At 46.0% G+C, this 27,278-nt stretch overlaps 2 protein-coding genes across 5 annotated transcripts in view; one reads left to right on the forward strand and one right to left on the reverse strand.

Annotated features, from left to right (window-relative positions):
* The window catches only part of Tep1 (telomerase associated protein 1), a 42,339-nt gene extending 31,299 nt beyond the window's left edge, over positions 1 to 11,040 (forward strand). For both annotated transcript variants that reach the window (XM_038310189.1, XM_038310190.1), the window contains 14 exons: positions 257 to 417; positions 647 to 760; positions 1,012 to 1,119; positions 2,611 to 2,743; positions 2,929 to 3,005; positions 3,086 to 3,215; positions 4,247 to 4,383; positions 4,531 to 4,655; positions 7,519 to 7,662; positions 7,795 to 7,891; positions 9,965 to 10,064; positions 10,169 to 10,368; positions 10,497 to 10,601; positions 10,798 to 11,040. In XM_038310189.1, coding sequence (XP_038166117.1) covers positions 257 to 417; positions 647 to 760; positions 1,012 to 1,119; positions 2,611 to 2,743; positions 2,929 to 3,005; positions 3,086 to 3,215; positions 4,247 to 4,383; positions 4,531 to 4,655; positions 7,519 to 7,662; positions 7,795 to 7,891; positions 9,965 to 10,064; positions 10,169 to 10,368; positions 10,497 to 10,601; positions 10,798 to 10,920 — 1,754 coding nt within the window. In that variant the 3' untranslated portion in view covers positions 10,921 to 11,040. The remainder of the gene's footprint in view (positions 1 to 256; positions 418 to 646; positions 761 to 1,011; positions 1,120 to 2,610; positions 2,744 to 2,928; positions 3,006 to 3,085; positions 3,216 to 4,246; positions 4,384 to 4,530; positions 4,656 to 7,518; positions 7,663 to 7,794; positions 7,892 to 9,964; positions 10,065 to 10,168; positions 10,369 to 10,496; positions 10,602 to 10,797) is intronic.
* A 3,328-nt stretch (positions 11,041 to 14,368) lies between these two features.
* Positions 14,369 to 27,268, reverse strand: Parp2 (poly(ADP-ribose) polymerase 2). Of its 3 annotated transcripts, XM_038310308.2 has the most exons (16): positions 27,179 to 27,262; positions 25,104 to 25,250; positions 24,600 to 24,670; positions 23,750 to 23,800; positions 21,406 to 21,502; positions 20,954 to 21,029; positions 20,275 to 20,377; positions 19,355 to 19,514; positions 19,006 to 19,144; positions 16,476 to 16,539; positions 16,264 to 16,398; positions 15,959 to 16,086; positions 15,705 to 15,804; positions 15,051 to 15,149; positions 14,742 to 14,866; positions 14,369 to 14,625 (listed from the first exon to the last, which is right to left on the reverse strand). In XM_038310308.2, exons 1-16 carry the CDS (start codon positions 27,216 to 27,218, stop codon positions 14,466 to 14,468), a joined length of 1,695 nt encoding a protein of 564 aa, XP_038166236.1. In that variant the 5' UTR covers positions 27,219 to 27,262; the 3' UTR covers positions 14,369 to 14,465. The 3 variants fall into 3 exon arrangements, with proteins under 3 accessions (XP_038166236.1, XP_038166237.1, XP_038166238.1); XM_038310309.2 differs by lacking the exon at positions 24,600 to 24,670 and having other exon boundaries at positions 27,179 to 27,268; XM_038310310.2 differs by lacking the exons at positions 24,600 to 24,670; positions 27,179 to 27,262 and adding an exon at positions 26,803 to 26,821.
* Between the last annotated feature and the right edge of the window lie 10 nt (positions 27,269 to 27,278).

Consider the following 27,278-nt stretch of genomic DNA (forward strand, 5'->3'; position numbering starts at 1 on the left):
CAACATCGAGGCCTTGAGAAATGAAGCTTCTGTAGCAACTGCTGTGGGAAGTGTGGCAGGAAACTGATATAGGAAGCCAATTCCTGCCATGCAGGAGCTGGGGAGCAGGACCTGTGCACATCCTGGTGGCTCACCGTCCCCTTCCTGGGAGCTGTCTTCTTGGATGCTGAGCTCTGCTCCCATGGTCTCCGTTGGCCTCCTAGGCCGCTCTCATTTTGGTTTTCAGGACGCACTTCCCTTTCTGTTTCCAATGCAGAGGACTTCACAGTGCGACTGTGGCCCAGGAAGCTGCTGACACGGCCACATGAGGGAGAAGACTTTCTCTGCTGTGCTGAGCTCCGGGGACATGAGGGCCCAGTGTGCTGCTGTAGCTTCAGCCCTGATGGAGGCGTTTTGGCTACTGCGGGCAGGGATCGGGTGAGCTGCAGAAGGATGGAGCCCTGGGGTTGAAACCAGATGTGGTGGCACCGACCTTAATCTCAGTACTTAGAAGATGAAGGCAGGAGGATCAGAAATTCAATGATCATTAGCCAGGGCCAGCTTAGGACAATGAGACTCTGTCCAAAGCTAAACAACCACCATATCTGAAGTGGCTTCGGCATTGCTGTGGTCTGGTCTTTATGGATCCCTGTCCTTGCTGACCCAGAATCTTCTCTGCTGGGACGTGAAGACAGCCCAAGCCCCTCTTCTGATTTGTTCCTTCTCTTCCTGTCACCGTGACTGGATCACTGGCTGTGCGTGGACCAAAGACAAAGTGCTGGTGAGTGAGGGGACAACCTGGAGGAAAGCCATCTGCGTTTCACACTCCCAGTAGCATCTGTGCAGATTGCCTCGCTAACGTCCTTTGCTGGGTTTGACACGAGCTCAGTCTTACTGATTACCATGATGGTTCTTTACGGTGCCCTGTAAAGTGAGCTGCCATGTGGGTGCTGGGACTTGAACCAGGCTCTCTGGAAGAGCAGAACGTTAGGGGAACGCTGATGATCTTGTTTCCTTCACTTTTGACTGCAGGTCTCCTGTTCTAGTGATGGCTCTGTGGGACTCTGGAATCCAGAGTCAGGACAGCAGCTTGGTCAGTTCCTGGGTCACCAGAGTGCCGTGAGCTCTGTGGTTGCTGTGGTAAGGGAATGTATTTCACCAGCACCCTCTGGGAAGGGCAGGAGAATCCAGGAGACTGGATGGTTAGGTGTCTACTCTCAAAGGCAAATAGCAAAGCTCTGATACTTAGGACTGTGTTACAGTACTGAGTCTGATGTGATGGGTGCCACAGAAAATTGTGAATTTCTGGCAGGACTGCAGTACTGGGCCCCTCAGCGCCATAGTTCTGAGTCCCTCATCCTTCTACGTCTCCCAAGTCCCTGATGTTTGTCTTCTCCTCTCTGGAGGGAGGTAGCGTCTTGGCCAGGTGTTTTCCAGGTTCTTGGTGTCTGGAATTAAAAGCACATGGGCTCAGTAGCTAAGAGCACTTCCTAAATACCCAAGTTCAATTCTCAACACCCATGTCAGGCAGCTCATAGCTGCCTGTATCTCCAGTTCCGTGGAGATCTGAAGCCTCTACTCTCCCTGGGCACCTCTACTCTTACGCACATGCCTGCACACACACACACACACACACACACACACACACACACGAACACACACGAACACACACACACACGAACACACACACATGAACACACACGAACACACACACGAACACACACGAACACACACACGCACACACACACACACACACACTTTTTAAATTTTAAAGCAATACAGATTGTGAGGGCAGAGAGGTAATGTTATTCAAATCAAAACAATAGCGTCAACAAGGACAGCAGGCCACATAAGTGAAAGAATACCCAAAGGCCCAGGTTGAGGTCTGAAGGAAGGAGTTTGGTTACTAGGGGTTACTAGGGCATAGGGCATCATTTGTAGGGTTCTCTATTTCTGTTCATAGACCTGTATTAAATAAGCCTTTTGTTCTCTGCACAGGTCTTCTACCACAATGCATCTACTTTTAATTATATGCATATCAAATAGGAACACAATTGGCTTTATTGCACATGTATCCAAAACCAATTCAGGCCAGATCATAGCCCCTACCCTCATACCCAGAAGGAAGAGAGGATATGATTGGATGGAAGTCTGTCTAGTTTGATGCAAGTTAGGGGAAAGAGAAATATATTCCATTGTTCAAAGTAGGGGTGTGTGCAGATCTGTGAAGGTAGGGACTTAGGTTGCTGGTGGGTGGTTAGGTGTGTTGTTTGTAGAGGGGGTATAGGTTGTTGGTGGGTGGTTAGGTGTGTTGTTTGGACTTAGGTTGCTGATGGGTGGTTAGGTGTGTTGTTTGTAAAAGGGGTATAAGTTGCTGATGGGTTGTTGGGTAGGTTGTTTGTAGAGGGGGTATAGGTTGCTGGCGGCTGGTTAGGTGTATTGTTTGTAGGGGGGTATGCATGGCACATGAAGGTCAGGGTCCCAGGCTGCCAGATGAATTAGCATGAGATGGTGGTGTTCAAACTCCAGACGAGTGCAGTCCAAGACTGCTAAACTCTTCCCTCTGCTTGCCTTCCTGTTTCCCACTTCCCGCACACTCTGACTGTCCTCTGACACTGCGATCCTGGACAGGAGGAACACATAGTATCTGTGAGCCGGGATGGGACCTTGAAGGTGTGGGACCGTCGGGGCGTGGAGCTGACCAGCATCCCTGCTCACTCGGGACCCATCAGCCAATGTGCCGCTGCCCTGGAACCCCGCCCAGGTATTGATCCTCAGCCCTTTCCCTTCCCTGCTGCTACCATTTTTGTTTTGTTTCCTTCTCCTCTTCTTCTTTTTCAGTACTAGAGATTAAACCCATACCTGGCGTTCGCTACCCTGGCACTCATTTCAAATCTTTATCTCTGGACCTGGTCTTTTCCTCCTGAGTTGGTTTCTCTGTCTTTTCAGCTGGACAGCCTGGATCAGAGCTTCTGGTGGTGACAGTTGGACTGGATGGGGCCACAAAGTTGTGGCATCCCCTCTTGGTGAGTTCCTTGTAAGAACTGCAGTAGGGAAGAAATAGAGGAGGCATGCAGGGCAACCTCTGCAACCCCCTTTCTCCTAGGTGTGCCAAATTCGCACCCTCCAGGGACACAGTGGTCCAGTCATGGCAGCTGCTGCTTCTGAGGCCTCAGGCCTCCTGCTGACCTCAGATAATACCTCTGTCCAGCTCTGGCAGATACCTGAGGAAGCAGGTAAGTGAGGGGCCAAGAATGTAGCGTGAAAGAAGCCTGGAACAAAGATGCCAAGGGCAGCCTGATCCCTCTTTATCCCCTCCAGTAGCCCAGATATTTCTTCCCTTCCTTCTGAGACCAGGTCTCACTTTGTAGTCTTGGCTAGCCTGGAACTTTAGACCAGGCTGGCCTTAGACTCACAGAAATCTGCCTGCCTTTGTATCCCCAGTAATGGGATTAAAGGCATGCGCCGCTATTCCTAGGTCAGTAGCAGAGCTCTTTTTTATTATTTTTAGAAAAAAAAACAATCTTTTTTCATTTTACATACCGATCCCAGTTCCCACTCCATCCCCTCCTCCCATTTCCACTACCTACCCTCCCCATCCCCAGCCACTCCACAGAGAGGGTAAGGCACACTGCTTTGGGGAAGGTCCAAGGCCCTCCCTACTATACCTAGGCTGAGCAAGGTATCTATCCAAAGAGAATGGGTTCCCAAAAAGACAGCACAAGAGTAGGGATAAATCCTGGTGCCACTGCCAGTGGCCACACAGTCTGCCCCAGCCATACAACTGTCACCCACATTCAGAGGGACTAGTTTGGACCTATGCTGTTTCCTTCCCTGTCCAGCTGGACTTGGTGAACTCCCAGTAGCTCAGGTAAATTGTTTCAGTGGGTGAACCCATCATGGTCTTGACCTCTTTGCTCATATTCTCACTCCTCCCACTCTTCAACTGGACTTTGGGAGCTCAGTCCAGTGCTCTGATGCAAGTCTCTGCCTCTGCCTCTGTCAGCTGCTGGATGAAGGTTCTATGGTGATATTTAAGATATGCATCAATGTGACTACAGGGCAAGGCCAGTTCGGGCACCCTCTCCTCTACTGCTTATGGTCTTAGCTGGAGTCATTCTTGTGGATTCCTGGGACCTCCTACACCAAAGGTTCTATAGTGATTTTTAAGATATTCATCAGTCTGACTACAGGGCAAGGCCGGTTCGGGCACCCTCTCCTCTGTTGCTTGGGGCTTAGCTGGAGTATCCCTTCCTTTCTTCACCAGATGATACGTACAAACCTAGGAGTTCTATGGCCATCACGGCTGTGGCGTGGGCACCAGATGGTTCTCTGGCAGTGTCTGGAGATGAAGCAGGGGAGCTGATCCTGTGGCAGGAAGCCAAAGCTGTGACTACTGCACAGGTGCTTGAGTCTGGGTGAATTCCGTACATTTTAAATTCTGTGTGTTTAATGGAACTTCTGTGGGTTAGAATTTTGCTTGCATGCCTGGGAGGGGAAAGGTTTATGTTTTTCCTCAAAAGTACTGAACTGAACTTGCTTCCTACACAGGCTCCAGGCCGTATCAGTCATGTGATCTGGTACTCGGCACATTCATTCTTTGTTCTCAGTGCTAATGAAAAAGTCAGCGAGTGGCAAGTGGACCCCATGGGAGGCTCAGTGGTCAGGAATCCCAGGTGAAACAAGCAGCCGCTGCTGGGAATGCTGAGCTGCATATGCCGAGGGTTTTGTTATGATCTGTCTGTGTGCTGGGGGATATTGCTAGGATGTCAGCTGCCCCTGGCTTTATCAGTTGTTTTCAGATTGCATTTATTGATCTTTGTGTGTCTGTGTGACAAGGAATTGGATATTTGGGGCAGCTAAGTCATTTTGCTTTATGCTACTTTGTAATACCCTCTGAAATGGAGGAGTCTGAGGTACGTTAGCTAAAGTAGTGCCTCCCTCTGTGTGGGTTCTGGGAATCAAGCTAAGATCATCAGGCTCGTTGGCAAGTGTCTTCACCACTGAGCCCGCTCACAGCAGCCTCTGGTCTTGTCACTGTCAGACAGGGTTTCTCTATATAATAACCCTAGCGGTCCTGGATTAACTCTGTAAGCCAGGCTGGCCTCAGACTCATAAAGATCCACCTGCCTCTTCCTCTCAAATGCTGGGATTAACTAAGGTATGTGCCACCACCACCCAGCTAAATGAGTAATTCCTAAATGCCTACCTGGTGTCAAGTTCTGGACCAGAGAGTGTGGTACACGTGAATTGTTTTTATTTATTATTTTGGGTTTTTTTGTTGGGTTTCTCTGTGTTGCTTTGGAACCAGTCTTGGCTCTGTAGACCAGGCTGACCTTGAATTCACAGAGATCCAGAGATCCACCTCCCTCTGCCTCCTGAATGCTGGGATTAAAGGCATGCGCCACCACTGCCTGGCATTTATTACTTTTTTTTGAGGCAGAGTGTTGTTATATTGCTCAGGCTAGCAGTTCAGAGTCCTTCCTGCTGAGCCTTCTGAAAGGCTAAAATTAGAGGTGGCACCAAACCCAGCTGAATTTTTAAAAAGTCTCCAGTAGCTGATAGGTCTGCAAAATTTGAGAAATGTTAGCAAAAAGATTGTCTTTAAGATTGGATATAAAAAGATGAAGAATTTGATGGGCTAGTAAAGGAAGGGAATGGCGTTCCAGAAAATTCAACAGTGTTAACACGACCCAGAATAGTAAATTGTGTTAACAAAATTTACACGTGGGAGTTCTCAGAGTATTCTGCTTTTTTAAAATTAGTGTGTGTGTGTGTGTGTGTATGTGTGATGATGATGTGTGTGTGATGTGTGTGTATGTATGTGTGATGATGATGTGTGTATATGTGTGATGATGATGATGATGTGTGTGATGGTGTGTGTGTATGTATGTGTGATGATGATGATGTGTGTATGTATGTATGTGTGATGATGATGATGTGTGTGATGGTGTGTGTGTATATGTATATGTGATGATGATGATGTGTGTATGTATGTGTGATGATGATGATGGTGTGTGTGTGTGATGATGATGCGTGTGTATGTATGTGTGATGATGATGATGATGTGTGTGTGTGATGGTGTGTGTATATGTATGTGTGATGGTGTGTGTGTGTATGTGTGTGATGGTGTATGTATGTGTGATGATGATGATGTGTGTATGTATGTATGTGTGATGATGATGTGTGTGTGTGATGGTGTGTGTATATGTATGTGTGATGATGATGATGTGTGTGTGTATGTGTGATGATGATGTGTGTGTGTAATGGTGTGTGTGTGTATGTATGTATGTGTGATGATGATGATGATGATGATTGTGTGTGTGTGTGTGATGGTGTATGTGTGTGTAATGGGATGTGCTTGGTCAAGGCACTCATGTGGAGCTCAGAGGACAATTCTTAGCGTCAATTCTTTTCTACATGTTGTGACTACCTGCTGAGCCATCTTTCTGGCTCTTCTTGGAGTGTAGGGCCAGAATTCTGAGTGTAGCCAAGACTGCGGGTTCCTAGAGGGGATGGGGAAGATGGTAGCCAAGAAGAAGTTAGATGGTGGTGACACACACCTTTAATTCCAGCACTCAGGAGCAGAGGCAAGTAGATCTCTGTGAGTTCAAGGCCAGCTTTGTCTACATAGAGAGTTTCAGGCCAAAAAGCAGTGTTAGTACTGTAGATGGCATGGCGGGGCTGCGTCCCGCCACCTGGCTAGCTTTATCCAAAATAATTACACGGAAACTGTATTCTTTTAAAACACTGCCTGGCCCATAGTTTCAGCCTCTTATTGGCTAATTCTCACATCTTTCTTTAACCCATATTTAGTAATCTGTGTAGCACCATGAGGTGTGGCTTACCAGGAGAGATCTTAACCTGCATCCATCTCGGAGAGGAGAAGCATGGCGACTGCTCACTATGGCGACTGCCTGAAGCATCTCCCCACTCCTGCTACCCAGCATTCTGTTCTGTCTACTCCGCCTACCTAATTTTCTGTTCTCTTAAAGGGCCAAGGCAGTTTTCTTTATTAATTAACCAATGAAAGTAACATAGACAGATAACTCTCCTCCATCATTAGTACATTTAGAGACGTGCCCAGAGCTATGAACTTTGATGGATCAAGTCTTTGTTTTAGTTTTTGGCTGAGTTACAAAACTGAATGTACTTTCATCATGGAGTCGATTGTACTGAGGCTTGGAGGCCTACTAAGGTCTGGGGCCCTGTTACAGGAGATAACCACAGAGCTCACTGAGGAAACAAAAGCCAGCAGTGGCAGAGAGTCCTCCTTTGAGCAGGGTCGGGAGGTGATGGTGATGCTGGGAATATAGCTCAGTGTCTGGATCCTGCCAGAGGCCCGGGTCTCATCCCCAGTACCACAAAAGCAAACAAGTTGGCACACAGATGGCTGGGAACAAGTTGGCACACAGATGGCTGGGAACAGGATGTGTGGTGTAGGTCAGTCATTGTGTTTTTTACTTCATTCATGAGAAGCGTGTGGGAAGGAGCTAAAGAAGTTTTCTTTCCTGTCTGTGTGTGTCTTTTGAGCTACAGTTTTCACATGAAGCGAGTTCTTCAGGAGGGCTTGGGGGTCTTGACAGGCCTGGCTCTGGCCCCTGATGGCCAGTCTTTCATCTTAATGAAAGAGAATGTGGAATTACTACAGATGAAGCCTGGGTGTCCTCCATCTTTGATCTGGTAAGATACAAAATGAAAACCTCTTGAGCTGAAAATAAGAAAGGCAGTTTAGTGGCTACCCCAGACCCAGTCAGACTCAGGGTATAGCACTAGCATCTTAAAGAGAGGCATCTTTTACTTTCTTATAAACAGCAAGAAGTATGGAGTACATTCTTCAATTCTGTGCACCAGCCGGGAGCACGGTGTGTTCTACCTGCAGCAGGGGGACCCTGGATATCTTTCCTACTTGGTGAGTCCTGTTTGGATGTGTTACAATAGACATTTGTCTAAATTCTAGCCTCTAGAATTAATGCATTTAAACACTGGAGCCCATCATGGAGGAGAGAGAGAAAGGCGGTGGCTGCAGTCCTCTGGAGCCCATCATGGAGGACAGAGGGAGGGAAGGCAGTGGCTGCAGTCCTCTGTCCTCCTCTGTCCTCTGTCCTCCTCTGTCCTCTGTCCTCCTCTGTCCTCTGTCCTCCTCTGTTTTCTGTCATCCTCTGTCCTCTGTCCTCCTCTGTCCTCTGTCCTCCTCTGTCCTCTGTCCTCCTCTGTCCTCCTCTGTCCTCTGTCCTCCTCTGTCCTCTGTCCTCCTCTGTCCTCTGTCCTCCTCTGTCCTCCTCTGTTTTCTGTCCTCCTCTGTCCTCTGTCCTCCTCTGTCCTCTGTCCTCCTCTGTCCTCCTCTGTCCTCTGTCCTCTGTCCTCCTCTGTCCTCTGTCCTCCTCTGTCCTCTGTCCTCCTCTGTCCTCCTCTGCTTTCTGTCCTCCTCTGTCCTCTGTCCTCCTCTGTCCTCCTCTGTCCTCCTCTGTCCTCCTCTGTCCTCCTCTGTCCTCTGTCTTCCTCTGTCCTCTGTCTTCCTCTGTCCTCCTCTGTTTTCTGTCCTCCTCTGTCCTCTGTCCTCCTCTGTCCTCCTCTGTTTTCTGTCCTCCTCTGTCCTCTGTCCTCCTCTGTCCTCTGTCCTCCTCTGTCCTCCTTTGTCCTCTGTCCTCCTCTGTCCTCTGTCCTCCTCTGGAGCAACTCTAATTTAAATCACTGGATGCTGAGTTTCCATGTAAGATTTCATGACAAAAAGGTTGTAGAATTTTTAAAATCAGGGACCTAGGAGGGTTGTCGTTGTTATTTTCCCTTTCCCTTCCTTTCCCTCCCTTTTTCCTTTTCCCTCTCCTCCCTCTCCCCCCTCCCCTCCCCTCCCCTTCCCTTTTGAGATAAGATCCCAACACATGGCCTGGAGCAACAGGCATCTGCTTGCTTCTGCCTCCTGGGTGCTGGGAGGTGTGTGCCACTGTGCCAGTTCTTTTTCGTCTTTTTAAATTTTTGTTTTACATTGGTGTGTGTGTGTGTGTGTGTGTGTGTGTGTCCCCGTCTATCGGTCCATCCGTCTGTCTGTGTGGGCACTTGTATGCCATAGTATGCGTGTAGAACTCAGAAAACAACCAGGTGGGTTGGTTCTCTTTCTACCATGTGGGTTCTAGAGATCAAACTCAGGTTGTCAGACTTGGTGACAATTGCTCTGGCTTCCTAGTGCTGAGATTAAAGGTGTGTGCCACCACGCCCAGCCTGTCCCCTAGTTTTTTTGAACTGTGATTTTTTTTTTTTTTTTTGTAGTGACTGTCAGCATTAGCATTTGAGGGCAAGGGCTGCATCGTGCCTCGGTCATGATGCACTTACCTTGTAGGGTTTTACATTTAGCGATTTGGAATGTCAAAGTGAGATTTCATTCCCAAGATTCCTAAGGTCTCTTTTTTCTGGAAAGTTTATGAAGTTCTAACCTGATGCCTTCTAAGGTAACCTACAAAGGCTGTCTAGGAGGCAGTGATTCTGTCCCCAAATATGCACCTCAGTGAAAGAAGTGTACCTGGTCCCCAAATGCCAGGCAAGGCACATCTGGGTCAGCCTCATTCAACATAGCCAAGACAATGTAAGTGCCCGGGCCAGAAAGAAGAGAGGTAGCTTCAGTGTAGAACTGTGCGGCAGAAGTGTTGACAAATGGGAAATACAGACATGCCATTGTTCGGCCAAAGGAGGCTAGACTCAAACACATCCACAATTCAGCGATCTCACTCGAACAAGTAGTACATCCTGATGCTAAAATCTGCTGCCAGCTCTGGGGGTGGGGGTGGTGGCAACAGCAAGATGGTAGACATGTTCTGAATCTTCTCTTGGGGGGACAGATTCTTATACGCACCCGTTCGACACTTGGGCTGGACGTAGGGATTTTTTTTAATGTCCTGAGCACCGTAGAGCAGAACATCGTGGCTTTGTTAGTGGAGTTGTGTCTTGTGGACAGATTGAACGAAGTTACCCAATCACCTCCCTTTCACAGGAGCCGAAGGAGTCAGGGGAGTTTGAAAGGCTCTTCAACCTGAACTTAAAGAATCCTAATGGATCTCCAATATCAATCACTCAGGCCAAACCTGAGTCTGGTTAGTAGGAGTGGAAAGACCAGAGGAGCTCTGGGGTGGCTTGGGGGGTTGTGGGTACTAAAGACATGAGACCTGGTGTTCTAACTTTGCTCTCAAAATGGCAGAGTCATCATTTCTGTGTGCCACCTCTGATGGGATGCTCTGGAGCTTAGGGGAGTGCACCCCGGAAGGAGAATGGATTGCAGATAACATTTGGCAGACAAAAGCAGAAACACCTAAAACTCCAGGGACAAACTCTGAGTCAGATTCCTGCATGGAGAGCTGGCCAGAACCCAGACATTTAAAGGCACGCCAGGGTAAAAAGGTAAGCTGTGGGATGAGTCATTGGGTGTGTGTGTGGGGGTGGGGGGGGGTCCTAAACCTGTTGATGCAGCAGCCTTCGCTGCCTCCTAAATTGAAAGGAGAACTCATGTTGTTCCCCTCCTTTCTAAGATTCACTTGGGCCCAGTCACGGCCCTCCATGTACTTCCTGGATTGCTGGTGACTGCTTCGAAGGACAGAGATGTTAAGTTGTGGGAGAGACCCAGTATGCAGCTGGTAAGTGTGTGTGTGTGTGTGTGTGTGTGTGTGTGTGCGTGCTCACGCATGCAAGCTGGGAAAGGCTATTACAAGAAAACATTTGGCGTAAGGAGGGGCAAAAGGTGAAAGCTGTTTTCTCCAAGCTCTTGCCTTGGCCTCTTTAGGAGATCCCAGGCCTGTAGCTTCACCTCTCCCGTTTCTGCTCCTGTTTCAGTTGGGTTTATTCCGATGTGACGGGCCAGTGAGCTGCCTGGAACCTTGCCTGGGGCCCAACTCTACCCTGCAGCTTGCCGTGGGAGACACACAAGGAAACTTGTATTTTCTATCTTGGGAATGAGAATGTAGTTCTCAGGACAAAGGTGACATCACTTGTACTGGATGATGCAAACCAGAAGATACCAGTGTCTACATTCTTGATAAGACTATAAGAATAAAGTGTTGGAAGATCTTAAGTATATCCTGCTTGCATCCTGTTGTGGATTTGCGTCAGCAGGGAGGGGTATGGATGTTCTCTAACTTAGCATTTGTTCTTCTTAGAACTCCAAGAACACAAACCACATCTCTGTCACTTTGGAGTCCTGTGCCCCCTTCTCATCGAGATCTTAAGTCCCACTCCTGCCAGGAGGTAGAACGAGAGCATTGTTGAACGATACTTAGTTTGAATAGAATGGAGGAACCTTGTTTGGTCATGAAAGGAAGCAAGAAATAATGAGTTAAAGTCAATAAGTTTGTGAACATTTAGAAAATGGATAGACCCAAGGCAGTGCTGGGCTCCTTCCCAGAGCTAACTGGCCAGAGAGAGAAACCAAGGCCCTGAAGGCAGAATGAGTCTTTTGACTTTGCAGTTGACTTGCAAGCACTCTTTGGTAGACAAATTGACACTCTTAGAAGAAATCATAACCATTTCTCCCTCAAATTGAAGTTCACAGTGCTGGAGAGATGACTTCATGGTCAAGGACACTGGCCACTCATAGAGAGACCCGGGGTTCAGTTCTCAGTGCCTACTTGGTGGCTCACAACTGGCTGTAACTACAGTTCCGGGAATTCCATTGCCCTCTTCTGACCTCCATAGACAATGCTTTGGTGCAGACATACATGCAGTCAAAACACTCATACACATAAAATAGAAGCAGATCTTAAAGAGTTCTAAAGAAAAAAGGTGGTGGTAGTGGTGTAGTGGTGCACACCTTTAATGCCAGCTTTTGGGAGGCATGGATTCCATAAAGCTTACAACGTGTTAACAAGTGGAATGACCATGCCCATGGCTTTGCAGTGACTCTGACCTACCAAGTTCTTCTGGCCTTGAACTCTGAGTCTTTACCTCCTGAGTGCTGGGATTAAAGGTGTGAGCTACCATTCCCAGCTCTGTAAAAGTCACTGTGAAGCATAGTGGTCTATGACTGCCTTCTGTGCTTAGGCTGAGGAAGGAAGGTCTTCCTTGCCTACATAGTGAGTTCTCAGACAGCTGGGTACATAGAGTAAGACCTGTCTCAAAAACACAAAATGAAGGGGCCAGTGAAATGGCTAAGCGGGTAAGAGCACCTGCTACCAACCCGAGTTTATCTTCAGAGCCCACAACAGGAGGAGAACCAACTCCTGCAAACTGTCCTGTGACCTCTGCGTGCTCACCATATAGTATGTACACGTGTGTGTCCCTGTCCCCATAAGTAAATACATAGAGTGGGACATAATGAAAAAAACAAACCTCTGAACCTCCTTTTTTCTAAAATGCTGTTTTTATGAGTGAGAGAAAAGAAGGAACTCTACCTACGTCATCGATCTGTTTCGTGTATCAACTATGGGCACTGACGTTTTCACCTGGCAATAACTCACACAGTTAATTTCATAATTATAAATGAAATATGGCATAATTCCCACGCATTGCTTCACAAACGTTATCAGAGAAGTCATATGGTTATATTAATGTTGGGGAGTGAGGGAAATTAAATTATTTATTTTTGAGACACTATAAAGACCAGACTGGCTCCAACTCAGAGTTATGTTTGCCCCTGCCTCCCAAGTGCTGGGATTAAAGGCGTGAACCACCAGGCCTGGCTAGGAAATTTATTTATTGTTTCTGAGAGAGAATCAGAAACAAAAACATGAATAATAGATATAAGACATTTGATGACGACTAGGATATCAGATAGAATTGGGATAATTACAATTTTGAAGGGAAAAGTGAGTCTTTAGAACCTGTACTCTATCTACAGTACCATTCAACAGACAAAGGTTGACAGAAAAAAAAAAGGATCTAGCAGGATAAAGCATTTTAATATCCCTCAGTGATGGGACTGCATACAGTGAGAACAGAATCCAGAGTAACCTGCCACAGCGGTGGGATACAGAGAGAATGGGTTCTTTCTGGAAATGAGATAGTAATATCAGAAGAAATAAGTGTTTGGGGTCTGAGGAGCTGGCTCTTGCAGAGGACTTATACTAGAGTTCTCTAAAGGAACGACAGAACTGAGAGAATGAATGAATATATATGTGTTTATACATATAAATGTTATATATTTTTTATTTTATTATTTTAAGGAGACTTACAATAGCTTACAGGCTATAGCTATCTCTCACTGGCCAGGAATCCAATGGCTGTTCAGTCCATGAGGCTGCACGTTTTAGACACTTTCAGTCAGTGCTGGAGTCCTAGGAAATGCCTAGAATGCCCCTGGTCTTCAGTCTACATTGGCGTTCCAAAGATTGGTCAAAGAATGCCTCAGTAACAGGAGATGAACTCGCCAGAAAGTGTAAGAGCAGTCAAAAGTTTCATGTGGCTGTGTAGTTGGAATTTTCTTTGGGCTGCCAACTTCGTATTAATTACGAAAGCTCAGCCTTTAGCTTATGCCTGTCCCACTAGCTCTTGCAACTTACTTTAACCTGTTTCTATTTATCTGCTTTGCCTTGGGGCTGCTTATCTTTATTTCATTCTGTATGTCCTACTTCCCATGTGTCTGGTTGGCTGGTCTCTGGTGTCTCCCTCTATCTCTCTCAAACCTGACTCGTCCTACTTACTCTCTAGCCTCAAAGTCCCACCAACACTTCTTGCTATTAGTTTATTAGCCTAATCAGGTTCCTTAGGCATATAGGTGAACAAATGCAACACATGTTTATATCATTCATGTTCCATAACATAAACAAATGGAACACATTTTTACATAAACTGATATTCCACAACAGGGCTGCTACCTGAAACTGTGGCCCAGTTGTAGGGTGACTTTTTCCATCTCAGGTGATTCAGTCAATCAAGAAAATCCCTCATAGGTATGCCCAGCTGCTTGGTTTAGTTGATTCTAGGTGTAGTTAGGCTGATAAACCAAGATCAGTCATCACAGGGCCCTGTAACTCCAGCTCCAGGGTATCCTGCTCCCTCTGCTGGCATCTGCACTCATGTGCATATAATCACACGTACTTTAGAAACATACACCTACTTAAAAATAAATCTAAAAGACAAGCTGAGTATGGCTGCACGCATCTGTAATCCCAGCATTTTGAGGTGCAAAGGACTCATTGCTGGGGCTTGCTGGCCAGCAGCCTGCAGATTCAGTGAGAGCCTTTGTCTCAGGAGGACAGTGTGGCCAGGCTACGGTGGTGCGCACCTTTAATCCCAGCACTCCAGAGGCAGAAGCAGGTGGATCTGCGCTGGAGGCCAGCCTGGTCTACAGAGTGAGTTCCAGGAACCAAAACAGACAAGACGAGGCAGTATGTAGAGAGCTGGGGCACACTCCAGCAACCGTCCTCTGGCTTCCATGTGTGCACACCAGCAGCACACACAAAGTCAGAGATAAAGCTACGCTATTTTATTAAATAAATTATCAAAAAGTTAAAAGCATGTAGTTTTTGTTTGAAGATTGGATCTTCTCTTGCTTATCGGATCAACATTTACCACAGCTGCAGAAAATTAAACTGAATCTTTAGAAGGTATCGCATATAAACCTGGTTGGGGTTGTAGATAATAAACTCATTGTAGTTGAGGGTATACCCCTTTGGATTGAGAATTCCTGTGTCACTTGCTGGTCCTAAGGGCACTGTACTCCCATTCCTGCCAAATGGAAGAAAATGTGTCAACATCAACATTTGGTCCAGAAATTGAAACAGACAAGTAATTCTTAACAAACTGAAAGAAGTCTGCCAGCAGCCTTAGCTCTGGGTACTCACAGGGTGACGAAGTGGGCAGGGTCGGGAGCCATCTTTCCCAGCCCCTTGGTACTATGCTTGCCCTGAAGCAATCCTTCTGCCTTAGGATTAGCCTCTAGCAGCTCATTACAATGGCCTAGAGCTACCTGCAAGGCAAAAGATCCACAAATGTCTATACCCGGTTCAGAGTGGGCGATTCCAGGGCCGACCAGAACATCCCGATTTCTATTTTGTTCCCTTACAATGGAAATCCCATTCCGGGTATAACTCTTGAATCCAAAGTCAAATTTTCTTAGTGAACTAGCGATCATAGCTGTGTTTCCTGCCTACCTCTGACAGGAGAAGGAGTCCTGTGTTCTTCGGGCGAGAGGCAAAGCAGTAGTTGGCACTCTTGGAAGACATGTCAGCAAAGTAGATTCCTTTCCCAAACTGAAACAGCAACAAAAGTGGAGATCAGCTGTCTAATCCATTATGAGATTAAGGTCCTGGCATGGTGGTCCACACCTTTTACCCCTGAATTCAGGAGGCAGAAGCAGGCAGGTCTTTGAGTTTGAGGCCAGCCTGGTCTACACAGCAAGTTCTAAACCACCCAAGGCCACAGTGAGACCCTGCCTCAAACCAGAAGCAGAAAATGATAAGAAATTTATAGCGCTGACTGTGAGGTTCTGTTCTCATAAACACAACATGGTTCTCAGCGCTGACCATGAGGGTCCAGTCTCATAAACACAACATGGCTCCTCCCCCACTGCCCTTTCCTACACAGTCCAGAGACAACAGGACGGCCACACAGCTCTGCCTTCAGACTCTAAGAGACAATTCATTTCAGAACTTAAAGAGAGGACACGGTAAGAGGTGAAGTGGTTATCAGTGAGCTATCTTAGCTCTTTCAGAGAAGCACCACCTAATCCTAATATGGGCTGGGGAACCAAGGTCATCACTCTATCTTTTTCCTTTGGGTTCCTTCTAGAGTTCATCTCTACTCACCATGTAGCCTGTAATGGGAGCCTCAGGTGGGGCAATTCGAAGCCCGTGGCTCAGGATTCCCACCCAGTTACTCAGTCTGGAACCGTGCCAGAGTAGCATCCTAAGAAAGACCCATTATTCTACTCCAATGTTCTCCTGAAAACAGTGGCACAATTACAACACAAAAACCCACCAGCTGCCCCCGCCACCGTCCATGCTCCTTCACTACACTCCAGGCAAGGAGATGTCTACTCGACCCTGAGCTGGACTCAGACCTGTTAGGAAGGTCCTTTCTGAAGGCCTCTTTCTCCCCTTCCTTCTCTACTTCAAACACATCCAGCAAGGTCATAGTGTAGTCCTTGTGAGTAGGAGCATGGGTGGACTGTAGGTACTGAGAAATCACCTGTGGAAAAGTAAAGAGCAACAAGTACAGACCCTGTAAGAGACCGGGCTGAAGGATGCAGGGCTCACAACACAGTAAGAAAGAGCTCTGTACTCCCAAGTTCCCAGGAAATATAGGGATAGGAAGGAAGGGCTTCACTGGAGTAAGACTGTGAAAATAAATGACTATTTTCATTACTTTGAATTCGTTACTTTCATGGTCCAGAGGGCGCAGCGCACAATGTAGGTTTCTGTAGTGTTGGTCCAATGGGTGTTCGGGGCCTTGGCGCTCTGACTTCACCAGTTTAAGGGCGATTTCAATGTCTCCCAGCGCCTAAGAGAACGAGACAGAGAATCAGTGTGCAGGAGCGCAGGCTGAGTCTGAGAACCTCCCGGGCACTCATGGCTCACCTCCAGCAGCTGCACTTTGTCCGACAGCTCTTTCTCCGTCCGGATTACTGGAGGGGTAGAGAGGCTAAGAACAGAGAGACAACCAGTGTGAGGTATCTGGTGTGCGGCTAGACGGTACAGGATAAAAACAGGTACTGTGGGAAACGGGTATCTAAAGTTGAACTTGGTGGCACACACCTTTAATCTCAGTGCTCAGGAGGCAGAGGGAGGAGGATCTCTGTGAGTTTGAAGCAATCCTGGTCTACAGAATGAGTTCCAGGGCAGCCAGGACTACATAAAATTAAGATTTCCTATTTGAAAGAGAAAGGCCTGTGAAAAGACTTCAAAGACTAAATATATAAAGAGATATTAAATGCACATTCTAAGTAGGATAAAACACCTATTCAGTTTTACATCTAATATCCACTAGTGAGTACACACTGTTTGTATTGGGTTGGTGTGACACAAACAGAGTAAAATCTACCACTAATGCATCATGCCGACTTTCCGTTTACAGGAGTGCAGGAAGGAAATTATTCAAACTGGATTTTTTTAAACAAATTTCAATAGTAAAGAATGATTCTTGCAATCACTTAGGAAACTTGACAAAAGCTTATAATCTGCCTTTCACAGCCTCTCCTTATAGGTACACATATCTGTACATGTATACACAACCCTTGTTGTATACTTTGGAATTATTAAATTCTGGTTCAAATCATTTATAATATAAAATATTATTTTTGTTATAGTCTTCTCTCAAGAATATATTTCTTAGATTCATGTTTGAGTTTATTTGAGATTCCTAGGTATTTCTGTATTGTCTCAGAAGACTCATGGAATCCTCCCTAAGGAATGACTGTATCTCAGCTACAAAGTGTATGCCTGTGCCTCAGCAACAAAGTGTATGGCTGTACCTCAGCTACAGAGTATATGCCTGTACCTCAGCTACAAAGTGTATGACTGTACCTCAGCACAAAGTGTATGACTGTATCTCAGCTACAAAGTGTATGAGTTTACCTCAGCTACAAAGTGTATGTATGGCTGTATCTCAGCTACAAAGTGTATGAGTGTACCTCAGCCACAAGGTGTATGGCTGTATCTCAGCTACAAAGTGTATGGCTGTATCTCAGCTACAAAGTGTATGACTGTATCTCAGCTACAAAGTGTATGAGTGTACCTCAGCTACAAAGTGTATGGCTGTACCTCAGCTACAAAGTGTATGGCTGTACCTCAGCTACAAAGTGTATGACTATATCTCAGCTACAAATTGTTTCAGTGCTCAAGGTTTAACTTAATGTTTGTATCTGATTCTGTACAACCTAATCTGTCTCTTCACAGTATTTTTGTAACTACATGAAGGGGCAGGAAAATGGTCTCCAAACCTACCCCTTCCCCTTTTCTTCCCTTAATTTCATCTACATTTCTGTGACTTCATCACTTCAGGAATCTTAACTGAATGAAAGCCCACAGTATGAGTCTGGAACTGGTTTCACTTAATTCAAATGCTCATCCTTGAGGCCATTATAGTTTTTCATGAATTATTAATCAAGTACTTGTCCACTATGGATGTCACATGATACACAAACACCTACATACTAAGGATATTTGGTTATATATCATTAGCTTTTATACAAATACACATATCATAAATAGTCAAAAAACCCACATCTATTTAGATTTCCATGTTCAGGACTAGAGTTGAAATTCTTCTATGGGATCCTTTTTCAAAATAAGCTACACTGTTGTTAATAAGGCAGTCTGAAGACAACCTAGAAGGGGTAAACCCTTTGACCATTCAGGGCAACTCTAAGGTCATGGAGTTCACAGAAAGCAATAGAGAAAATGGAAACAATGAAAACAGGATAAAGAATGAACTGGGCTAGGATGTAGCTCAGAGGGAAAGTGCCTGGGTAACATGTACAAGGCCTGAGGACCGCACACATACAAAGACATACACAGACACACACACACGCACAGACACACAAACACACATGCACAGACACGCAGACACACAAAGACAAACACACATGCAGACACAGACACACACACAGACACACAGAGACATACACACACGGGGTGGTAATGGGTTTTCTTCATTTGATATCAATCATTTGGTTTCAGAAAAGTGGTATTTGTGTAGGTGGGTCATCTTAAAGGAATGGGAGGAGGAATGATTTGCAAAGTGTCAAAGTGTTCTACTTAGTGGCTAGATGCATTCTCTCTTTTTTTTTTTTGCAGGGGTGGGGACTCATTCTCTCGTGAGTTAGCTAACTTTCACTAGGTCAGGAATATGGTTCTAATAAAGTTGGGAAATTATGTGTCATACTTGTTTCGTTTTTACAATTTTCTTGCGACAGGCTCTAGGCTGGCGTCTTTCTACTTCCTGAGTGCCGACTTCCCATATCTAAGCTAGCTACAAATCTTAGTGGATGCAGTTCTATTTAAGGTAACAATTTCCTCAGGAATAAAAGAATAAGAGGACCACAGCTGCTGCAGTTGTGAATAAGAGTGAGCAGCAAAAGAAAGAAGCAGCACACCCTTACCCCCTTACCCGAAGTCGTGTGGGATCCTGGTGTAGAATTCATTGCATGCTTCGAGAAGAGCTCGCCCATGCTGGCCACTCCGAATACAGTCCTCGATCTTCTTGAGAGACTGGTAGCCTGCCTTGATTTGTGCCACCGTCAGCTTTCCTGGAGGCCCAGTCAGAGATCAGACCCCAAACAGGGTCCCATGCCTATAAACTATACACCCCTGCCCAGTTAAAACTCAATTTTCAAAACAGCGTCCACCCTCTCAAGCCCTCAGATCCCACTGCCTCACTCGGGGCTTTGAGCAATCCGTGACTGCTCACTAAAGCAGCCAGGAGACACACAGGGCTGCGGCGGACTCTCAAGTCCTACCAAGTGGGGCTTTCTTGGTGTCATACTTCATTTCCACCATCACCTCCTCCATTGTCTTCACGTCACAGATCAACTTTATCAGCTCCTGGACTCGAAGATCCAGCTGTGACTCTGGCTTCAAAGTCTCAAGAGACTCCTCTTGCTTTGCTTTATCTTCGTCCTGTAGCAAAGTAAACACAACTTCTAATATCTCAAGGGTGTGTTAAAGCCCCATAGGGAGCAGGGCTACACTGATCCTCGGTGTGTTTGCATGCTGGTACGTTCTGTTAGGAATCTAGTTGGAGTAGCCAGGGTGATTTCCACCTCATCTTGTTAGAGCTCCCGCACAGGGAAGCACTCAGAGGAGGAACAAATGGCCCTTCCAACAAAATCATTAAGTATGCAAACAAGATTCTTAGGCCACAACCCTTCTGATCATATAAATACAAAGTTTCTTCATTTTCAGATCTATGAGGTTTTAGGAAAGTTCTTAGTATCTTGGCAACCTTAGTTTGTCAAAATTATTTTTCTTTCTTTCTTTCTGTCATTCTCAGATTTGAACCTGGAACCTCACACGTGCTTGGCAAACATTCTCCTTCTGACCTTCACCTCCAGCCCTTGCTCCCCTCACAGTGGTGTAGAAATGAAGCCAGCTTGAAACAGCTTCTCGGTTTGGTTATTTATCGTCCTCTCCTAGTCTATAACACTGAACTTCAGGAAGCAGGCCTGGCCTTGGGTTTCACAAACTCTACACAGCAGGGGAGACTGCAGTCGTAAGACCACAGACACAGAAAGGCATTTCCAGCCCTTTGGGATTGAAGATGAGGGAGAGTTATCTGAGGTGGGGATAGCAGTGACTCCTAATACCCCAGCCTGTTCTGGTCTTGCACCGGTCTCCAGCACCTGGCTAGACGTCGCTCATTTGGCAGGAGTCGGGTTACCTGCACGCTGGTGGCATAGTCCATCTGAAGCATGTCGTATTTCCCAGGTACTTTCTCAAAGTTCTCACGATTCTCCCAATTATTTTTCGTTTTGTCAAGGAATCTGTGAAGTCCAAGGAAGTGGGGAAACCACACAAATCAGGGCCCACTGCCTGAGGGAGGCACACAGCAATTTCCCAACAATCTGTGTCCCCTCACAGCTCAGGCACACACAGCATTCTGTAGTGTGACTGTAAATTAGGACACTGAATGAACAGAAAAACGGGAACAAAGAAATCAAGCAAAATTGAGCGTAAGGTCCTAAAACACAGAAGCCATTGATATATGAAATAAAGAAAGACAACCAATGCCTTTCCCACAGAGAGAGAAACCTGTGTCTAGACTCCAGAGAGTCGCCCTCAAAATTGCCATGAGACGTTTAAAGCTCCAGGCAGAGAGTCTCCAATGTTCACAACTTCTTAGCTTTGCTTGCTGTGTTCACAATATTCTAGATTCTCCTGGTCACCTTCAAGGTTTTAGATTGACTTAGTCACTGACTAAAGATACAATTTAATGTTCTAATCACAGGGCATCAGAGTAGAAAGGAATCCACATTTAGGCCCAATTATCCTTACATGAAATTCTTCAACAAGAGAGATCCAAGAAGGGTACGTTTTTTAACTCATTTTTCAGCACTTACTTTTTCTGAAATATCTCCTTTGCTTTGTTGAGGTCACCAGAACAAGTCACTAAGCTGTGCTGTCCCGTTTTCCCAACTGCAAAGTAAATGCCACAGACAGATGGTTCCGTGCCCGTGACCCCAGTATAGCTCTATCAGTAACGAGGCATCTCCCTAAGGTCTCTCTGCTGTGTGACAACAGGCAGGAAACGGGGAAGGGAAAGGTGCAAAGGCCAGGCAACAGATCATATTGACACGAGATGCCACCAAGTGTCACAGCCTATAAGCAGGACCATCAGTCCAATCAATGGATGGAGTCTTCTCAGCCTCACGTAGCTTCCTAATGAGGATGCTGGCCACTCCCCAACCTGAAAAGCCCAAGTGGGTTCCTGAGCCCTTTCGCAGAGCTACTCCCTGAAATGCCTCTTGTGCCTCTGAATGGCTACTCACACAATCCATCATGAAGCCTTTACCTCGGCCCCACCTCATCCAGACACTGAAGTTCCTCTGGGCATCGTCTTCTAACAGCTGAATAAGATAGTACTTGTTGTTGTTGAACTGGAGATTGGTCTGTGGTAAGTGGGAGAGTTTTACAATTGGAAGTCACATAAGCCATTGCTGCTTCCTTGGTTATAACTAGCTGGTAATTGCGAACATGAAAAGCACAGCATGATGAAAACAAATAGATCCCAGAAGAGTAAGAATAGAAACAGGAACTTAATGATTGATTCTTGGGAATTAAAAGTGGGATCTTGGAAACTTCCTGAAACCCCCTACCCAACATTAATGGGATTCTCCTGAATCCTTCCACCCACCACCCAACCCCATACCCTACATTCATGGGATCTTCCTGAAATCCCCTACCCAACCCCAACACCCTACATTAACGGGATCCCCTGGAAATCCCTACCCTAATCCATATCCTACAATAATGGGATCCTCCTGAAACCCCTCACCTAACCCCAACATCCTATATTAATGGGATTCTTCTGAAACCCTTCACCTAACCCCAACATCCTACATTAACGGGATTCTTCTGAAACCCCCCACCCAACCTCACACCCTACACTAATGGAAGTCTCCTGGAAGCTTCTTCCAAAGGTATTTTTTTCATTCTACATTATGGTTTGAGACAGGGTCTCTTGCCCCATGTGTTCTCCTGTCTCCTAGCCTCCCCAGTGCTAGGATTACAGGTATGCACCAGCGTACCCAGCCTCCTACTTAGGTGCTGGGAATCCGAACTCAGGTCCTCGGGCTAATTTCTGACTCAGTCAGTTCCCTAGCCCGGCTTATAATAGTTTAGGTAGAAGTAATAAAAAAGAATACTCATTAGCTGTTAGAATTATATATATTAGATCAATTAATTGAAGTATGTGGCTGGTGAGAAAGTTCAATCAGTAAAGTACTAGCTAAACAAACATAAGACCCTGCATTCAATCCCTAAAAGCATGGTGACACACACCGCAATCCCAGCACTGCTTGGTAGGGACAGGCAGGTTCTTGGAGCCTGCTCATCGGCCAGCCAGCCTAGCCTATTAAGTTAGCCACAGGTTAGCAAAAGGACTTGCCTCAAGAAAAAAAAGAAAGAAAGAAAAGCGAAACTAGTCAAGGGCACCTAGGAACAACATCTGCACTTGATCTTTGGCTTCTACATGCAAGCATGTAGAACTCCTAATAACACCCACTCATGTATAGACACACAAAGGTAAATAAATTCAAGTATGAGTCATCTCTGGGAAATAAATGAACAGGGCAAGTATCTACTCAAAACTCTGTGTGTGTGTGTGTGTGTGTGTGTGTGTGAGGGGGGGGATAAACAGAAAGACTGGTTAGGGAGACAGAGGGAGGGAGAGAGAGAGGGGAAGAGAGAGAGGGAGGAAGAGGGAGAGAGAGGGAAAAGGAGAGAGGGAGGGAGAAAGAAGATAAACAGAAAGACTGGTTAGGGAGAGAGAGGGAGGGAGAGAGAGAGGGGGAGAGAGAGAGGGAGGGAGAGGGAGAGAGAGGGAAGAGAGAGTGACTACCAGGCTAGTAAGGATAACTTAGAAACACACACACACATGCACAAAGACAAGGGGTGGGTTAGGGTCAGTAGGATGGAGAACAGATACCTCCACACGTGTGCTGTGGTATGTGCCTCCTCCCATCACATATTCCCAGTAATAATGAAACATATTAACACGTCAGGATAGACTGGGTGAGGCAGCTGTGCCCCTGAGATCCAAGTCCCACAGAGACGGAAACAAGGGGACTGCAAGTTCAAGGCCTGCCTAGGCCACACAGTGAGAACCGTGACAAAATAAATAAAGGAATAATAACCAATGTTGGTGAACACCTAGCTCGCCTAGCATGCATAAAACCCTGCGTCTGATCCCAGGTTGCACATGAAACCAGATGTGGTAGTGCATGTCTGAAATCCTAACACTTGCAAGACGGAGGTAAAAGATTGGGGTTGAAGGTCATCCTAGACTGTATGTCCAGCCTGGGCTTCGTCAGAGTCTGCTTCAAAAAACAAAACAAAACAAAACAAAAATACACACACTAAAAAGCCTACAAAATGATCAAACAAAAAGTCTTCAACATGGGCAAAAAGTACATTGTAATAATCAAAAAGCCAATGTCAATTCTGGAAAAATGTGAGTGGCTTATATTACGAAGAAATTCTGATAGCCTGGGCTAGCAAGAGAGCTTGATGGGTAGAGGCACTTCCTGCCAAGTCCCCAGGGACTCTCATGGCAGAAGAAATGACTCTTTCAACCTGTCCTCTGACCTCCACACAATTAATAAATAAATGTAACACTTAAAATAACTTCCTCTTACTTGATTTAGCATGACATCATAGACATCATCGCCTTCATAATACACATGAGCCTGGGAGGAGAGAAAACAGCGTCAGGATATTCAGTCTTACGAGCAAAGTGAGAGCCTCTTTGTTTCTTCAATAATTTAAGGCTTATTCTCCAACACATCCAACATCTGTCTTCCAGGAAGAGAAAGGAAATGGATGCTCTACACATCCTATCATCACTAGAATGGAACCACACTAATTCTTCTCATTATAGAGGCCCAAAGGAGTCTAACTCAAAAGAACCTGTTCCTAAGTAGGCTTCCTTCTAGATCCTTTCCCCTTCATCAGCAACTTCTGCTTTCCCACAACAGCTTCTCATCAAAACCATGCTGTCTTCCCTGAACAAGCACAGCAATCCTGGGTGAAAAGGAAATAAGCTGGGGAAAGCTGATGGTATCCCCGGGCAATCATGTTGAAACCCTGCGAATTTTTAAATTTTAAATTTATTCATTCCTTAATGCATGAGTGTTTTGCCTGCATGTATGTGTATGCTCCATGTATGCCTGGTACTTGTGGAGGTCTGAAGAGGGCATCGGATCACTTAAACATGGTGCTTCAGATGATTGTGAGGTGTCCTTCGGGGGCTGGGAACCGAACCCACATGAAGGGTCTCTTGAAGAGCAGCAAATGTTCTTATCCCTGGGCCATCTCTCCAGTCCCAATATTCTGCTAATTTGAGACCCCACTACCCGTATTTCTCAACACTAGAGAAAATGAGTCAGTAGCATTATTCAGAAAGCACCTTTAAAAGGAACACCAGCAACACTCTAGCTAGGACTCACAGTAACAAAGATGTTTACTTCCTGTTCCTGACACGCTCACCTTTCCCACCTTGGCTGTACACTCTGGGTCCACAGGAGCTTTGCCCTTTAACAGCAAGGCCTTCACCGAATCTGAGGGGACACACACAAGCACGGGCATCACTTATGTAGGAATCAGAAGAGCTGACTTGCCTAGAAAGCTGTCAAAATTAACTCTGCTCTTCCCTCTGGGTCTTCTATGAAAGCAAATCTATGAAAACAAAAATTCGGCAAAGTTGTGGGCTGGAGAGATGGCTCAGTGGTTGAGAGCATTGCCTGCTCTTCCAAAGGTCCTGAGTTCAATTCCCGGCAACCACATGGTGGCTCACAACCATCTGTAAAGAGGTCTGGTGCCCTCTTGTGGCCTGCAGACTTACACACAGAACATTGTATACATAAAAAAATAAATAAATATTTTAAAAAAAATGACAGGGAAATTCACTGCCCTTCAAGGGGGGAGGAAGAAATATCATCCCACTCCTTTCAGAGACCCGAAAGCTGGCCCATGTCCTCCCTGGCTCGCTACCTTGCTTGCCGTTTGTCCCATCTGCATCTTTCCCTCCAGCCACAGGCCCCTTTCCCTGGCATGTGCGGATTTTCTTGGTGGGAGGAGAGTCTTCCGCTGCTTTGTTGCCGTTCTTAGCTCTCTTGGCGCCATTTAGCACTTCAGAAGCTACAGGCAAGAACAACAAGCAAAGAATTACTACACACGAAGATGATCGAATATCTAAACAACACTCAAGCAAACAGAGTAAAAACTAGGGGGACGTGAAGGTCGCTGACACAGATATTCAAATATTTTTATGTTAAAATGACAATGAATCAGGCTTATGACCTAATGCATGGTAATGGGACTGGGCTCATTTCTCTCCTGTTCTATGGGAATTACACAGACACGAACATTGCTTACATAAAGATGAGCTAACTTTCTGCATCCCTCATAATCTAGACCTTGATGCTGCGATTCTGTAGGTTCACCTCAGAAAGTGTGACCTCATTTAAATTCTTTCACAAGTCTTTGAAGAGCCAAACATGGCAAATCTTGCGTATAACATAAAGACAGGGAAAGGCAGTTCTTCACGAAGCCCACACTCATGTTCTGGGGTTTCTCTTCCCGGGTATTTCCTTTTCTTTTAGCCCTTGTGCTTAAGACTGACATCTGTGCTTAAACTGACATCTCTTTTAATAAACTCCCAGCTCTGGTTCATCCTGCATACTCTGAAATTCCTTCCTATCTTAAAGCTTAAACACTAGCTTTGCCTAAGTGGAGGTCTTCCTGCCCTCGAATCTGCTGACAAACTTTAAAAAAGTTATCATTTTATTTATTTATTTTGTTTGTTTGTTTGTTTTTTGAGACAGGGTTTCTCTATAGCTTTGGAGCCTGTCCTGGAACTAGCTCTCGTAGACCAGACTGGCCTTGAACTCACTGAGATCCGCCTGCCTCTGCCTCTCCGAGTGCTGGGATTAAAGGTGTGTGCCACCCCCGCCCGTGTATGGGTGTTTTGTCTGTAAATATGTATGTGCACTACAAGAATGCCTAGTGCACCGGGAGGTCAGAAGAGGGCATAAAATCTGGTAAGGTGGCTATGAACAGCTATGTGGGTAAACTGGAATCAAACCCAGGTCCTCTGCGAGAGGAACAAGTGTTTTTAAGCACTGAGCCAACGCTCCAGCACTGTGACAGTTTCTTTTTACTTTGAGACAGGGTCTGTCTACTTAGCCCAGGCCGTTCTGGAACTCACTATGTAGACCAGGCTGGCCTACATCTCACAGAGATCCTCCTGCTTCTTCGCCTCCCAAGTGCTGGGATTAAAAGCATGAGCCAATATGACCAATTCCGACAAATTCTTTTGAAGAATTTAAAGGGGGCTGGAGAGATGGGTCAGTGATGAAGAGGTTCCCCCACTCTTCCAGGGTATTTGGGTTCAAGTCCTATCTCTCACAAGGTGGAACATAACTGTCAGTAACCACAGCTCCTGGGTATCCCAATGCCCCCTTCTGGCCCCCAGGCACACATTTGGTGTACAGTATACATACAGACAAAATACACATAAAAATTAAATAATTTTTTAAAAGAAATAACTTGAGATGTTCTTTGAGCGTTTACAAATAAATGTCACACCAGTCTTGAAATAAACTGAGCAATCCTTCCTAAATTGCTATCCTGACCATATATTAATAAAACAGGACAAAATAAATTTACAGAGATGTTCAAAGTTCATTACTTGCGGCATGGGTTTCGTAACCTCTGGTCTTCAATATCTTCAATCTAGATCATATAATCATGGTCAGTAAAGAGTCCTACAGTCTGGACCAGCTTACAGCCAGCTTTGCTCAGTGGAGCTTCAGAACCTTGGAGTTCGTTGTACAAAAAGTAAAATCGTGTACAGTAACAGTATGTAATTTAACAGGGTACAATTATCCGAATTTTTCTCTCTGAAGTCGGACGTATCTTAAAAAAGCTGACATAAGCAGTTAACCACTGTGCTGTACGCGTTTGTCCTTCGGCAGCGCTAGACTCAGTCACGAAGACCTTAGTTGCATGCCCACCAGCTGCCAACAGGACTGGACAGTCCCGTCTGCCATAACGGTGCTGCTCACCTCGCCTCCTGCAGCCCGCTGTCCGCCGCCGCGGCGCCATTGCGCGAGAGGTCGACGTCACCACCGCGGCCGAGGAGCGCGGGCTTCCCGTCTGGGGCGG

This window comes from Arvicola amphibius, chromosome 13 (genome assembly GCF_903992535.2).
Source record: "Arvicola amphibius chromosome 13, mArvAmp1.2, whole genome shotgun sequence".
In the NCBI taxonomy this organism is placed as follows: Eukaryota; Metazoa; Chordata; class Mammalia; order Rodentia; family Cricetidae; genus Arvicola; species Arvicola amphibius.

Bases quoted from the DNA above. Each gene is read 5' to 3' on its own strand.
- Parp2 (XM_038310308.2), bottom strand. From the start codon at position 27,218: ATGGCGCCGCGGCGGCGGACAGCGGGCTGCAGGAGGCGAG. The intron at 15,150-15,704 runs GTGAGTAGAGAT...TTGCTGTTTCAG, and splicing joins CTCCCATTACAGGCTACATG to TTTGGGAAAGGAATCTACTT. The intron at 14,867-15,050 runs GTAGGCAGGAAA...TTTGCCTTGCAG, and splicing joins GACTCCTTCTCCTGTCAGAG to GTAGCTCTAGGCCATTGTAA.